Below are 15,202 nucleotides of genomic sequence, written 5' to 3' on the forward strand. Positions count from 1 at the left end.
ACCACTGAAAACAACCTACTTCCATCCTCCCTGGAACCCCCTTTCAGGTAGTTAAAGGCTGCTATCCAATCCCCCTCATTATTCTCTTCTGCAGACTAAACAAATCTCTTCCCTCAGCCTCTCCTCATAAGTCATGTGCTCCAGCCCTTCTTTCTTTCAAACAGTTTCAAAACATTTTTCTGATGTACATGGAACTTTAGCCCTGCTTTTTCATAAGCATTATGTTCAGATGGAAAAACTGCACCGTATTGTGTGTGTTTATTCCTTTTTGTTATGCAGCCATACATCTGAACCAAAGTTACAATAAAATCCAGAAAAAATAAAAACTTTTGTTATAGGTACAAAAGCCTTCATGTTAAGAAGTTTAAGTGCTAGATGTTCTATTAGTTTGTACCTATTCCATTATCATCTTAAGTAAAATTAGGATGGCCCAACTTTTTCCTCTGAATGGCTTTCTCTAGCTTTCAGTTGTAGGTAGAATGACTAGCTCATAATACAATACAGTTAGGATATTCCTCCATTCCGTGTATCATCTTTGTTTTACTTCTCTGTTTTGTTTGTCACAAAAAGGAAATGGGAAAAAAATCACACTTGATACTGTAAAGGAATAATGAAAATTGGCAGGTAGTAAGCACTAGTAAGTAAGCGATTATATAGTTTACACAGATCTTGCACATAAGATGATCGAACTCCCTAGGGGCACATAGTGCAATTTTGGAGTGGGGGTGGCTTTATGTGTATTTTGTGCTCACCTGAGTCTGCTCTATCTTATACTGGCTGCCTGTTATCCTCCAACGGTGTTATGGAAGCAGATGATCATTTCAATGGTAGCCAGACAGGGCATAAGTTGCAAATATATTTTGCCAGTTGTTAGATCTCTGAACTGGCTTCTGGAACATATCTGCCTCTTGAAAAGATTTTTCTGAATCTCATGTCTTGCAAATTTATATTAATCTGAACTATTTGCTCTCTACATTTTTTGGCTGCAACTTTACTTTGTCTGTGCCTGATCTCTTAAAATTTCTATAATATAATTCACAATCTGTCTCAAGTAGGGCTTTTTGCTGTTGTAGGTCCACCCAGTCTCTGAAATAACCTTCAGACTGATATTGAATGCATTCCAGTTTAACTTTAGGAAGAATAAGAGCCAAATCCTGAGACGTGCTGCAGCTACTCATAGACTCCACGGCCAAAAGGGACCACTGTGATCATCTAGTTTGGCCTATTGTGTAACATAGGACCCAAAACTTCCCCAAAATTATTCCTAGAGTATATCTTTTAGAAAAACATCCCATCTTTATTTAAAAACTGTCAGTGATGGAGACTTCACCACAATCATTTGTAAATTGTTCTGTAATGTGGTGTCCACCCCACAGAAGGCAGAGCAGGTTAAAAAAGGCCAATTAATTGTATAGGCTGCACCTGGTGGAAACCTGGGATCTGATGAGGCCTAATGGCTTAGGAAGCCTAGCTGGGGAAGGAGGTGGGATAAACTTATAAAGAGAGGAAACTGGTGGTATGAGAAGGCTACAGGGAGGAGCTCTGCAGTCATTCCTTGGAGAAAAAGGGAGGCAGCTAGGTACAAGGAGGTGATCTAGAGGAGAGTAAGCCCTAGCATCCTGTTTTGGATTAACAGATTCTGGCAAGAGCCCAAAAAGGGGTGAAATAGTGACTGTTTCACATGGAAAAGAGGACGCCCCAGAGGTAACCCAGCCAGAAGATAGGTAGGAAAAGGCCCAGGGAAACAGCAATGAGGTCAGAACTTGCAGAGACCTTGGTTGCTGGTCATAGGGTCCCTGAGCTGGAACCCAGAAGCGCAGGCAGGCCAAGATTCTCTACTGGCCACTGGACAAGTGACACAGACTAGGCAGTGGACAGGAAGATTGTCTAAAATAGCCTGTCCAATAGGACTTTTCTACCCTGGAAGGGGAGGACTACACCAACTTGGCTAAAGGAACTGAGTCACTGAGAGGAAGCAACTGAGTCCAGAGAGAGAGACTGACTATGGAGCAAGCAAGCGAAGGAGGGAGTGTCAAGACTCCTCAAGAGCTAATCCCCAGGTGAGACAGAAGGAGGCACATCCCAATGGTGAGTGAGCCTGTTGCATATTTCAATGATTAATTACCCTCACTGTCAAAAATGTACACCTGTTTCCAGTATGAAACTTATCTAGATTCATCTTCATCAATTTTACAGCTGCCTTCACTTCCCCTCTAAACCAAGTCTACTTTTTAATCAGTATGGCCTTCTTCCTTGATTTGTGGCTTTTAGGGCATTTAGTAAGATGTTTTTTTTTATTTCTTATTTATGTACTAATCCCCCCCCAAAAAAAAAAGTTTGGTTTTTTTTTCTGCAAATATGGCAACAAATAGCTATCGGAGTACTTGACAAGAAAATGTACCTAACCTAGTCTATATTGAGTATTTCCCCTCTTGTATAAAAACAGCCTCTTTTCTCGGTCACTATGATGATTCACTTACGGCCAGGTCCATAATTAGTGTAACCAGACATTGCTCCGTTCATTTCAATGAAACTATGATAATTTACACATAACTTTCTTTCTTCTTAATTTTCAACTCACTCTTTCGTCCCTCATTAGTTGTGGCAATATTTATCCAATGTTTCTCATTACCTAGTATTGGCCTGAGGTGAAATCCTGGCCTTATTAAAGTCAGTGGCAAAAGTGCCATTGACTTCAACAAGATGAGGATTTCACCCCTACTTTTTGACTAGATTTCTCATGTGTCTGAACAGCTTTGGAGTCAGTGAACTGACTGCTCAATTAACATGGTAAGATTCTTTCTTTCCTTTTATTAAGCTGAGTGATGCTTCCCCAGAAAAGAGTTTTTCCATCTGAAGTTTATATGAGCTCTCCTAGCAGATTATTCTATACACACACAGTTTTAACCACTTGCATGTCTTCAACTGTTGTAACTTCAAAACATGACTTCCTAAAAAGAAACGACTTTACTTTTTTTTGGCTATTGTATGTGTAGTTTAGAAACTTCAAATTCAGTACATTCACCAGGTCTGAGAGAGAACTAGTGTACAGGGCTAGACTGAGTTGACTAGGTAACTGAAAAGTTATGTGCTACAGAAAAAAGAAAACCTTTGTGTGCTAAGACTACCTTTTGTGATGTGTCCTGCACCTCTTACTTATACCAACAGCTCCAGTGATTTAAGTGCAGCTACTTAGGTGAGTAGGGGCTGCAGCATTTAGCTCTCACAATCTTCAGTGCTCAGTGAGATTTTTAGACATGGTGCCTGAAGTGCTCAAGGTCTTGAAGGGTAGAGGCTAGTTACCAGTCCACAATGATTCCTGCAGAGTTTATAAACTCTGGGTACACAATGTACAAATTCTGAAAGATAAGACAGTTGGACCAGGGCTCCTGTGGTGTTGCTATGACTCAGAATGGAGGACTATGGGAGTTGTGCATCTCACAAGATTAGGCCCCTACATTGCATAGTATCATGTTACAGTATGTTATGAAATACCAGTATGTGTACACACTACAAAGAAATTAATTAAACTATCACAGTAGTGCCAAATTAATACAACTAGACAGTGCTGAGGCAAATTTATTTAATGCATTGTGATCATTTTAAGTAATATTTTGGGATATGTAGCTCCAACTAACATTCAGCTGCTTGACTTGCACAAAAGTATCTAACCTAATCTGTGGCAGCAGATACAAGGCAGGCATGCATACTCACTTCAGATTAAATTTATTTTGTAACATGGGATATTAGATCAGATTGATGCTTTGGCACTCTGAGGAACAAAGTTAATTTCATGCATCTATAGACTGCCGTGGTCCTGAAACGATTTGAGAGAGTGGAAATCAAGCTTTTAAAAAATGTAATTTACTACAAGCAGAACTATAAGAATAGCATACATAAAAAGCTTTATAGCTTGATTTTGCATCATTTTGCAATTATAATAATGTACTGATTTTTTTTTTTTAAATCTTGGAATACACAGTCAAATCTATGGAAGTACCTGCATTTTTAAAAGGACATCTCACACCCTGATATCAGACGAGCAGGGCCAATAAAACACTCCATAAAGATTGTGCTTACACAAAACATCCATGTTTCTGCTGTTTTGAGTCTCAGACATATATAGCATCAACGCTATTCTTAATTTTAAGCCAAAGGTGACTCATCTACAGAAGATGTAACATGCTGGATTGGTACCTTTTATATATCACATTTCCCCCCTCAACATTATGGTTGTATGCTTAGTACAAACAAAAAGCCTGTAAAGGGGTCTCTTGGTAAAAACTCCATGTTACTTCTGTGGTACACTCTAAGGGTCATTCTCTGCTTGCGTAAAGCCCTAAATCAATGAAGTTATGTCAGCAAAAAATTCAGCCCTAATATACTCATAATTATATCATCTGATAACAGTCATGAACAGAGAAAAGTGACATTTCAATAAGACAGGACAAAGTGGGGCAAACCGTCCGCCTTTGATGCAGACAAAGTGTTCTGAATTCTGACTAGAACTTCTGTTGGGATCCTAGGAGATGAAAGGATCTGAAAGTCAGACAGTAACAAACAAAAAAAAAGTATTCAAAAGAGAACAAAAAAAGGAGCACTACAAGCAGCTGATGTCATGCTTCAAAATGGGATTTCTTGTTACTGATATTCTCCCACAATGCAGTGTACCCTTTTGCACACAGCTATTCTTGACAGAGCAGCATGCTGTGGTTTGGTTAATGACCCACAGTTTTAAAGCAGAGAACTTTAAGAAGGTCTAAATACATTAAGCATATTGTATTTCAATACACTAAATATACTAATCAGTGTTCTGGAATGTCCCTGTAGTCACTGAATGTGCATTGTTTTGGCCATATACAAAAAGTCCCTGTCTATGCAGCTTACAATTTAAAGGGCCAATACTCCCATATACAGGAATAACCACAGAACAGAAATGACAACTTTCATACGTTTCCTTCTGATTCTTCCTCCAAACACATCTGCCTCTTTGCAAAAGGGACAGGATGTTCCACACACTAAACCTGGAGACCCTTGGCAATCAAGGTGGGTCTCAGGGATATCTATGCAATGGTCAAGGGCATCTGAACTGCTGCTTGTCCCTGCAGGAGCTGTGCTGCCATGGGCTCCCTTGACCAAAAAGTCTCCTTTATTGAAGGCAGGGTTCTGCAGCATGGAGGAGGAAAAGTATAAATTATTGCAGACTCCATTGCTGTAACTTATGCTGCTGTGCCACTGGGATTTTGAGGGTGGGGTGGGTTAATCTAATGGAGACCAGGTTGGTGCCCTGCACCCTTCTCACTTCAGAGCCTCTGGTGGGCTATGTGGGGGACTCCCTTCTGTGTCCCCCCATGCCACATCCACAAATGCAGTCTTCCCTTATGTACACATATGAAAGGGAGCACGGGAGACTAATTTAAACACAGGCAGTAAAACCAAGTACAACTACACCTAACTGGTTCAAGCTCTATCTAAAGTAAGCTGTATGTGTAACATCATGAGTGAGCGACTGGGCTCGTCATAGGTTATTAATGAAAGGTCAGGCAGAGGAAGAAGGTTGCTTGGCAAACAAGAAAAGGAAAGGAATTCCAGTCATAGGATGTGGAACAAAAGAAGGTGCAAAAATTAGTAGGATAAGGGGATGAAGGGACAGGGAGGAGGAGGGAAAATGAGAACTGGAATATAGGAACTGTACTTGAGTAGCTTGGAAGTAAAAATTCAGAATGACCCTCCACTTTGAGGAGTTGAAATACTGGTCATAAAAACTTCTGGCTATAAGTGTTCTCAGCCTGGCTATATTATTTTTCCTCCAAAAAAAACCACTGAGAGATTAGTGATAGTAAATCATCATGTTTGCACGTGCCAAAAAAATGTTGAATTGACATAGTTAAGTGTTGGCATTAAACCCAAACGTGGTCTCCCTTATTCTAGCTCCTTGATTCCTTCTTGTTCTTGTGCTGTTTTTAAACCCTTTCCAACCACCTGGTATGTCCCATCCCCTCCAGTTCTTCCCATTCCACCTTATCACTCCTGTTTTCCACATCCCTCCACACATACTTGTCTCTCTGACACGTTACGTCTATCCATGTGATCTAACAGATGCTTCCCTTATATTTGCACTCTGCATTTGCGCGCACACAATGCAAATATGTGCACAAATCAGGTAACTACACACAAACTACCTCAAAGAAACAGCATTCTTACTGAATGCAATAGCTACTTAAATAAATTAAGGTTTAGTTATTAATAAGTCATGTTCTATCCTCAGTCTTTGCATGTGAGATTTGCTGTGGATAGGAGGTATGGTCTTTGTCCTATTAACCCATAATTCAAAGTGTAATATGGTCCTTTCCATAGAATGAGTTTGACAACCCTGTGTTGGGAGGATACCAGCCATCCCTTTGGACGTACCACCTCCACCTGGAAATGGGCCCAAGCCAGGTGCCAGAGTAAGTGGCACTATATCGAAAAGGCTCCCCATTACTGATATAGGTTTAGACTCTAGTTAGCGAAAGAGAGAGCTGTAGTCTAGGTGGTTTGGGAGTTCTGTGTTTACCTGCATTTATCTAGTGATACAAACAGCTTAGTTATAATGAAATTTAAAAGCCATTTGCTCATAAATGGGACCTTTAAACTTTACACAGCACCAGTGAAAAATATTTTCCATTTTTTCCTTTTATAAACAAAAATGATATGCACAGAGCTCTTTTACAATATTAAGGATGTGACAACCCAAAAAGAGAGTGATTCCTAGTTAAAGTTGCTATTCCTTCTTTAGCTCCCCTGCTTCCTTTATGCCTGATGACAATGGCTGGCTGAACACTGTACATGCGCTCTCTCTCTAACAATCTCCCAGCCACAAAGAGATCTCTTTATAAATGTGTCCTTCATGTGAACTCTAGTCTAAGTGTGAAATGTGAAGGAAAAAGAACCAACGGATTGCATCAATACCATTTTTCGTTTCCTGAAGCCAGTGCATTTTTTTTCATTTAAAAGGAAAAGTGATGTTATAAGGGGTTTGTTTACATTTTCACATGGATTACAGACTTCTCTTCACTGTTTGTTGTCTTGCTTATTTATGCGTTTTGAGAACAAGTTATGTGACAAAAAATACATTTCTATTTTCTCAACAGATTAATCTTAAAATCTCAAACAGTGATAACCAATCGAATGGTATATGTGAATAACTATATCCCAGTTGGCTAGCTATGGGAAATCTACTATTTTTCAAATAAGTGGTAAATATCTGCAACTGTTTTTCTGGACTATTAATCTCGTTTTTAGAATGCAATCTGAAATTTATTTATTTATTTTTTTAAATTCAGAGTCCTAATTAGACCTGAGTGAGTAATAGGGGGAAATTATTTATGAACAAAGTCATCCCAATCTATTCTCTCTCCCTTGCTGTGGAAACCTTTTCATGCTTCCAATTGATCTCTGAACCTCCTATTTCTTACTAGGAGAAAAACCGTATGATATGTCATCCACAGTTGAACAGTCAATTCCAGATACCTTGATCTCATGTGCATCATTCTGTGACCGAATAGTCTGCACCACATTGCTATTAAGATTACTATAATACCCTATAATCCCTATCGTGACTGGCTCCCTTTCCGCCACAGGCACCCCCTAAGTTTCAACCCACCCAATTTAGTGGGTGTTGACATCTACACTAGAATTTTTAGAATGTTAGCTAATATGTTCTAACACACCACCATTTAAATCCTAGTACAGGCCTGGCATTTTCTTCTTCTATTCAAGACAGTCATTTTTCACAGAGCAAATTGAATTCTGCCTAGCAGGGAGTACTTCTCTGAGAGCACAGCATCTCTCTCCAGAATATATGGTTACCAGCAGATCTCAGTCTTCTAGAGGAAACTAAAGAGACCTTGTCAGGGGAACCAAGCTTTACTAGAATGTGCTTTATGTCCCAATTTCCCCCTGGCCTTTTTATTTTCTTTATAGCAGTGGAGTGTGTAAGTATTACTGAACAGGATTTTTAATACACCTTGATTCCACATATTTTATGCTAGAAGCTCTGTACTCCTCCTGATCCACTCATGACAGAGATATTAAGTTTCAAATGTTCGAAATCTCAGACCTGAAGTCTTCATGTAACTGCATTTACAACTGTGCATGTACTTACAGCAACTGTGTATACAAGTTATTTGCTAAAATGACCATTGGCACTTTCAAATATCTAATTACCTAATCATAGTAAAAGAACATGCAAATGAAGACTTACATATTTGCACAGAAATCTCTCCTCTCTACTTTTGAAAATGTAAATATCAGAATACATATAGCAATACAAATATATTATTGACTTTATTTCAGTGTTCATTAAGGTTTACTTCCTCTCAATCTAAGGAGGCCAAAATCTGCTTAGACATTTGACTTCTCTAGAACTAGCAAAGTAGTATGTTACAGTGAACATGCCAGTGGGGGAAAAAATTAATCATACAGCTTATTCAGAACAATTAAAGCTGAAAGGGGATAAACTGTAACTCCTCTAGCCTTCCTAACTCAATCATTGCCACAGCACCCTATTTCTTGGCTCTTTTGAGTGAGGAAGCAGACCAAGAAGCTGCCCTGAGTACTATATTTACACATGCAGACACAATAACAGCTGATTTAATTAAGTTATGACCTAGAGAAAGTCAACAGAAGGAAATTTTAGAGAAACATTATTCCTTATTTTACCATCTCTTACTTAGGGCATAGCTGATGGTATACATTAGTTGCTGTGTTGCACAAAATCAGCATGCCTGACAGGAGCTAGTGCTAGAGGATAGGAAACAGAGTGACCATACCAGCACCAAGAATATTAAAACACCCCTCAATTAAGTTATAAGAACAATAGATATGTACTTTGAAACACAGAAATCCAAGTTAAATCCAAGTGGTGAAGTGTCATTCCTGTAAAGAATAAAGAAGAAAAGAAAAGACCCAAAGATCAGGCTGGGGAAAAAGATGCTTACTTGTAAAGGTAATACTCGGCTTGATCCACGTCTTCTCGTGAAGAAATGTTGTCAATAAGCTGATTTAAAAATAAAAAAACTTTACTGTATAGCACTCACAATGCATATTAGAACATTAAGACATTATTAATTTTGGTTCACATTTATTTATCTAGCCACAATAAAAAACTATTAACTTTGTTTAGTAACTGACTTCATTTTTACAGTGTTTGTTTAAAAGAAAACAAGCAAAAATAAAACATTCAAGAAATTCTGCATAATCTGAAGAGTCAGCAATTGTCTCCATTTGTTTCATACAGTCTAGAAAGGCTAAGAATGGTGTGGTTGTTAAGGCCCCAGATCAAGAATTAGGAGACCTAGATTCTGTTCCTGGCTCCATCCTTAAGTCAAGTCACTTAAGCTCTCTGTGCTTCCATTCCCTATCTTTAAAAATAATCCTTTTCTTCCATTCTTTGTTTCTTGTCTATTTATACTGCAAGATGTTCAGGACAGGGGCTCTCTCTTACTGTGTGTGTATCTCTTACTGTGCTAGCAAAGTCTAGGAAAAACATCACAATCTCTTGAATAAAGAGAATTTAACACACATCTTCCTCCTCCATTCCCAAAATAAATCTAACGTAGGAGCGTATGGCAGAGGCTAAGATTTACAATAAGAATAGCTTATTGGCTTAATTTAACCCAAGCCAGTATGCTGGTGGAGTCTACTGGGAAAAGGGGGGGAAATCGCAGTTATAGAAAGTGATCACAATCCACACGGGGGGGGGGGGAGGGGGAGGCCTGAAGTGGAGGAGGGAGCATGCATGGCCAGGCAATGCACTAATTAAGTGCATTCCCTTAGTCACCTGTGCAGATGGGGTTCCTATGGAGAAGCTGGTGAATTTTAAAGCTGTTGCTATCGCAGATGGAAACCACAAAAGGGCAGGCAACAGCAGCGCTGCTAGCACTCCACTGGGATGGGTCTTGTAAGTTACATCCTTCTTTGCCAGTTTCAGTGAATCTGATCTAATATATTGATTATCTGTATTGTGGGAGTATCTAGGGACCCCAGTCATGGGTCAGGCCCCCCTGTGGTTAGCACTATAAAAACACACAACAAAAAGACAATCTCTGCCCTGAAAAGCTTACAATCCAAGTACAAGAGCAGAGAAATCAGGTGGACAGCAGACAGAGGTTTACACAGCTAAGTCTTAAATGTAACAATATAACAAGATGTTTACAGCTGAACTCCCAGTACAGATGACATCTATCCCTCAGGAGTTCATTTGGTTTCTTAAGTATTCTCATGTCATTCCCATCTTGTTAATAGTGGTATCTTCTTCCTTACCCTTGATATCGTCAAAGAGCTGACGGGAAGCTTTCTTTCATAGGTTTTGTCCATTAATGTGGCCAATTCAACTGTAGAAACACATGCAAAATAATTATTTTCCACTAATCAAAGTTACTGAACAAAATTAACTCTTCTGCAAACTGGCATAGGGCTGCAGTCACGAAATTAAACACCAGTTCTTAATAACATATTTTATTTTAATTTGGAGTTAGAAAAAAATCCATCAAAGGTTTTTTAAAATGCTTAATATGGGAGGGGAGGGGAGAGAAAGCTTCCCTAATGCATCAGGTGAAATTAATAAGTGCCTAAAAAAGCTGGATAGATGCCTTGAAAGTTCACTGTTCTTTTCAAGTTTGGACAGTGCATTTATTTGTTTTTAATTACTTATAATAAAATACAAGTCACAGAAACAACCAACACAACTCCTAGAAGTTTGAAGAAGATAAACATCAAGTCAAATGTAAATTGGGCAAAGTAGCAGTATTTTATTAACATCCCAGTAGCCTGATCCAATAACACCCACCAAGGTATTTTTAACTATTGTCTATACCAGGGGTGGCCAACCCAGAGCTCAGGAGCTGCATGCGGCTCATTGCTCAGACATATGTAGCGCTGGGGAGAAGAGGGGGAGTAAAATTGACAAGCTGCCACCGAAATTGACAGATCTGTGGAACTGTGGGTGGCAGAGAGAAGAGGGGAAGTGAAATTGACGCGCTACTTGAGGGCAAGATAACTGCGGCTCTTTGTCTCTCACTGGTTGGCCACCCCCGGTCTATACAGTGGTTTTAAACTTTGGGCTGTCCCAAATGGGACTGAATTTGATAAATTTAAGTTGCATCTTATTAAAATCTTATTTTTCCATTTTTATTCAACAACGTCTTGGAAAAAGCTCTATTGCAGCGTCCCTCAGATCAGCTTTGTTTCTTTCGTAGATATGCACGAAGGGTATCTCATCCATGATACCAAGAGACAGAGTCACTGTGTCCGTATTCTCCTGTGTATCTGCTCCACTGCAGAGTCAGGAATACCAAATGCCTCCATGGTTTTGGCAGTGGCCTCAGGAGTACTTTTCCTGTCTTGCAGCTCTAGTGATTTGCAAGTACTTTCCCCCAGCCTCCTTTCCAAATGGCTCTACTGTCTCAAAGGAGCCCTTTGCAACTCAGTTGGGCCGGGTCCAAAGCCTACTGAGAAATCACTGAGAGTCTCTCCATTGATTTCAATGGGCTTTGAATCAGGCTCTTGCAGTGCAACCAAGAGAAGGGGTGGGTATGATTCTATGATTATTTTTATATTTGTTTTCCATCTGTCATTGTGATATTCAATGGCCATAATTCCTAGCCCAAGAGATGTTTATTAAGCTCTATGCTTCCAAAAGAGTACGTAAGGGGAGCGTAGTCAGGACAGGGAAGAGGAAAGGCTCCATTGTGCCTGATCCTCCAGTGGGGTAAATAAATTTGAGGGCCCTACCACCAGAGAAAATGTGAAGGAGAGAAGGAATGGTAAAGGGACTGCGTAATTCAATCCCCCTGCAGCCGATCCATTGATCTAGGTCTAGACAACTGATAACAATTGGAGAGGCCATTTTGATTCTTAACAACAGTGATAACATTCAAACAGTGGAATGAACTACTCTTCTGGGGATAACAGATGTAGCAGCAACATCAGGTTGGCAGCAATTAGCAAAACACTAGTTACAGAAAGGTGCTCACTTGAACACGTTCAGAAGACTGTCTAGAGTTCTTAATTTACACAGGGAATAAAACAGGAAAGTATTAAATAAGAATCTTCAGTATTTAAACACTATTGCAACATGGTTCTGTGGTGAATGAATATACAGCTTGAGGAACACATTTGTAGCAGTCATCTTTCAGAATTCATTGAGTTGTTGAGGATTTAATGCATCTCTGTCGGAAGCTGAAAGATGATGCCTAGGACTGCTTTGAGTGTTGGTGTCCAATCCTGCAAGACACTCATACAGAGAACTCCCATTAAAGTATTTGATGAGAGTTACATACACAGGACTTGCAGGATTAGCCCCTTGATCTGTCAATGAAACTGGAAATCTCTCAGCACTTTACCACAGAAAGTAACATGCACCACTAGCACAGCTCCCTCAGCCCCAGTGTAAAAATCACACTAAAATTAAAGCTTAAAGTATAGAAGACAGAAACTGAAATTTTATTCAGGTTACCTGAAAATGTATCTACATTGCCAACCAAACTAGCTTTTACTGTAGTCACTAGAGATGAATGAATAATTTGCAATGAACATATGCTATGTTTGCTTCTGTCTGCAGAGTGTGTGAGCAGACTGATTTTTCTGAAATTCATTATTTTAAATTAAATAGGTTTTTTTCTGAATTTAATTCTGTGGATTGCTATTTAATAAAAAATGTAGCTGTGGTGTGGGTAGGCTTGGCAAGCTGGCCAAATGACCATTCAAATTACGTCAGTTAACCCCCTATTTGACTACTGTCAAATATTCCAGCAAGAATGCCCTGAAGGCAGTGGCCTACCTTTTGAATTACATCATGGTGCCATTCTTTAGAACTTTATTTCATTGTGTTTTGCATTTTTCTAAGTTAATGTAACTCAGTTAAGTAACTTGTTTTTTGTAATTAGGCATTAGTATCTAAGGCTAAGCCTACTGGAGGCCATAAAGTCTCTTTTGATACTGTTCTAATAAATTAGTGCTTCAAGTATTTTAACAGTTTGTACACTGTTTGACAACATCTGACTGGTTAACCAATTGTTTTTGTACTGATCAAATGCTCTACCCTACTCGTGGGAGTATCTGAATGCAGGTGCATGATTTACATTCGTCGCTTTCATGGCAATAAAACCTGACCATGTGTGTGGAAACACAGAAGGGGTATTTACATTCTTAAAGTGAATTTTTATTTAAATTCTAACAAATATCCACAGAAAATGTTTTTATGCTATTTGCCCAGCAGTGCTAATTATCAAATAGGAGACCAATAGGATCAACTCTCATATGTACCCATACAAGGTTAATTTTTACTGAATTATTATCTTTCATAAAAAGGTAATTTTCATTAGACTACAGAAGACAATATAACTGTATATTATGTCATGTATTTAAAAAAACTAAGGTAAGAGTGGGGGTCACAAACTGAAGGCATCACCTTCCCCCCACCCCTTTAGTCATGGGAATAATGGGCTCTAGGATTTCTTGTTAATTTATTTTTAAATCTGTTCATCGAAACTAAAATTCCTGCTTCCTGGGATTGCATGGCTCAGGGGACCTACTAATGAAAGAGTCTTTCTTTCACCTCCCAAGTCACTGATTTTCAAATATAACGCAGGTCAATGGCAAACATCTTTTTGCTATTTGGAGGCCAATGTGACATGAATAGGATCTGAATTCTGTTCCTGATGGACATCTGTCCACTGCACAAATCATTCTGACAACTGGCACCCTTATGGCAAACATGTAATTGGCATGGAGAATGAACTATCCTCTCACATCCATCAAGAACAAGGTTGAAGCGCACTGATGAGGCCACGGTGGGAAGCTGGCATATATGGCATACCTACTAGTGAAGATACTTCAGTGCAGAATTTTCAAGTACTAAAATTCTGTTTCTATTTAAAACAAAAAACAAAAAACGGTGCTTGTGGAGAAAAAATCCTGTCCTATCTTGGGAGATTTAATGAGGGCTTGAGTCAAGTGCTCACCCTACAACTTTAGTATGACATGAAATGTCTGACTACTCTCAACTGGTCTCCACATTCTTAGGATCCATCAAGAAAGGACCGATTTTTATAACCAGTATCTTGAATGAGAGTCACTAACTTCTACAAAGAGAGCACTGCCATCTACTGTTCTGATAGGACAGCTTTGATAATTATAACAATTCTTTTTCAAGCAAAAAGAAAAAAACAATTATTTTTGCAGCCCACTTGTGCAGTCTGTACTTGCCATCGATCTATTAGGTAACTTCACCTTTGTTAGTGCAACTGAAATGTTAAAGAACGTAGGTCCATCCAGTCCTCCCACTTTCCGAGCATCTTACTTTCAGAAGAGAGTCTATTATTATTATTAAACAGATTCTTTCCTATCAGTAGGCTATTTGAAAATGAAAAGCAGGACATCTCACAATCTGTTCTTTCGCATCCATTCCACAACCAAAACTAACCAATGTCCTCCTCTGTACATTTCCAATACTTGAATGTCTCAAAATCCTACCACTCTGGAAACATTAACTTGAGGCTGCTATTTATTTTGATGGAGACAAGATTGTAACAATACATTGCTCGGATATAAACACAGTAAATGAACAAGCTTGAAATACCACCATGTCATCAAAGCAGTGGAATATAATTTTTTTTTTTTTTTTTTTTTTGCAAGAACAGTTTTTTCTTATTTCTTTATATCAAAAATACTTTCTTTAAATCATCATGAGATGTGCCACATTGACAACTGTGGAGATTATAGGCCTCTACCAGCAGAACAAGTACAGGAGGGGTAAGTGCCAATTTAATCTTCATTCTCATTATAGTGTTCTGTGGGAGATGAAGAGTTCATGAAAAATTGATCAACATTACTAAAACAAAGACGTCGTCTTAATATGAATAATTCATCCTAGTAGTAATTATCTCTTTTTGCTCTTACACACAAGATTAAATGTGCAGCAACACAATTAATGGAGACAGACTACAGCCTGAATGTCTGTGATGTCATCTCCCCCAACATGCTATTAGAGATGACATGGTTTTACTAACTTTTTTTTGTTCCTTCAGGAACAAGAAACCCAAGCCAAATGAATTAATCTGTTCTAATAACTCTGAGAAAGGGCAAAGTGGTCTTGACTTTCAGAGGCAGCAAGTAGATAACTATACATACTTTGGTCAAAGTTCTCAGGAAGAAAAAA

The 15,202-nt window shown here is 38.8% G+C and overlaps 1 protein-coding gene across 1 annotated transcript in view; it reads right to left on the reverse strand.

Moving 5' to 3' along the window:
- MRPS27 (mitochondrial ribosomal protein S27) overlaps positions 1 to 15,202 on the reverse strand; it is a 56,976-nt gene that overhangs the window by 32,958 nt on the left and 8,816 nt on the right. The window contains exons 3-4 of the mRNA XM_067568651.1: positions 10,306 to 10,376; positions 8,982 to 9,040 (exon numbers count right to left, since the gene is read on the reverse strand). Coding sequence (XP_067424752.1) covers positions 8,982 to 9,040; positions 10,306 to 10,376 — 130 coding nt within the window. The remainder of the gene's footprint in view (positions 1 to 8,981; positions 9,041 to 10,305; positions 10,377 to 15,202) is intronic.

Source organism: Emydura macquarii, unplaced genomic scaffold (genome assembly GCF_026122565.2).
Source record: "Emydura macquarii macquarii isolate MOO-44397 ecotype Brisbane River unplaced genomic scaffold, CSIRO-AGI_Emac_v2 contig_2897, whole genome shotgun sequence".
Taxonomy (NCBI): Eukaryota; Metazoa; Chordata; order Testudines; family Chelidae; genus Emydura; species Emydura macquarii.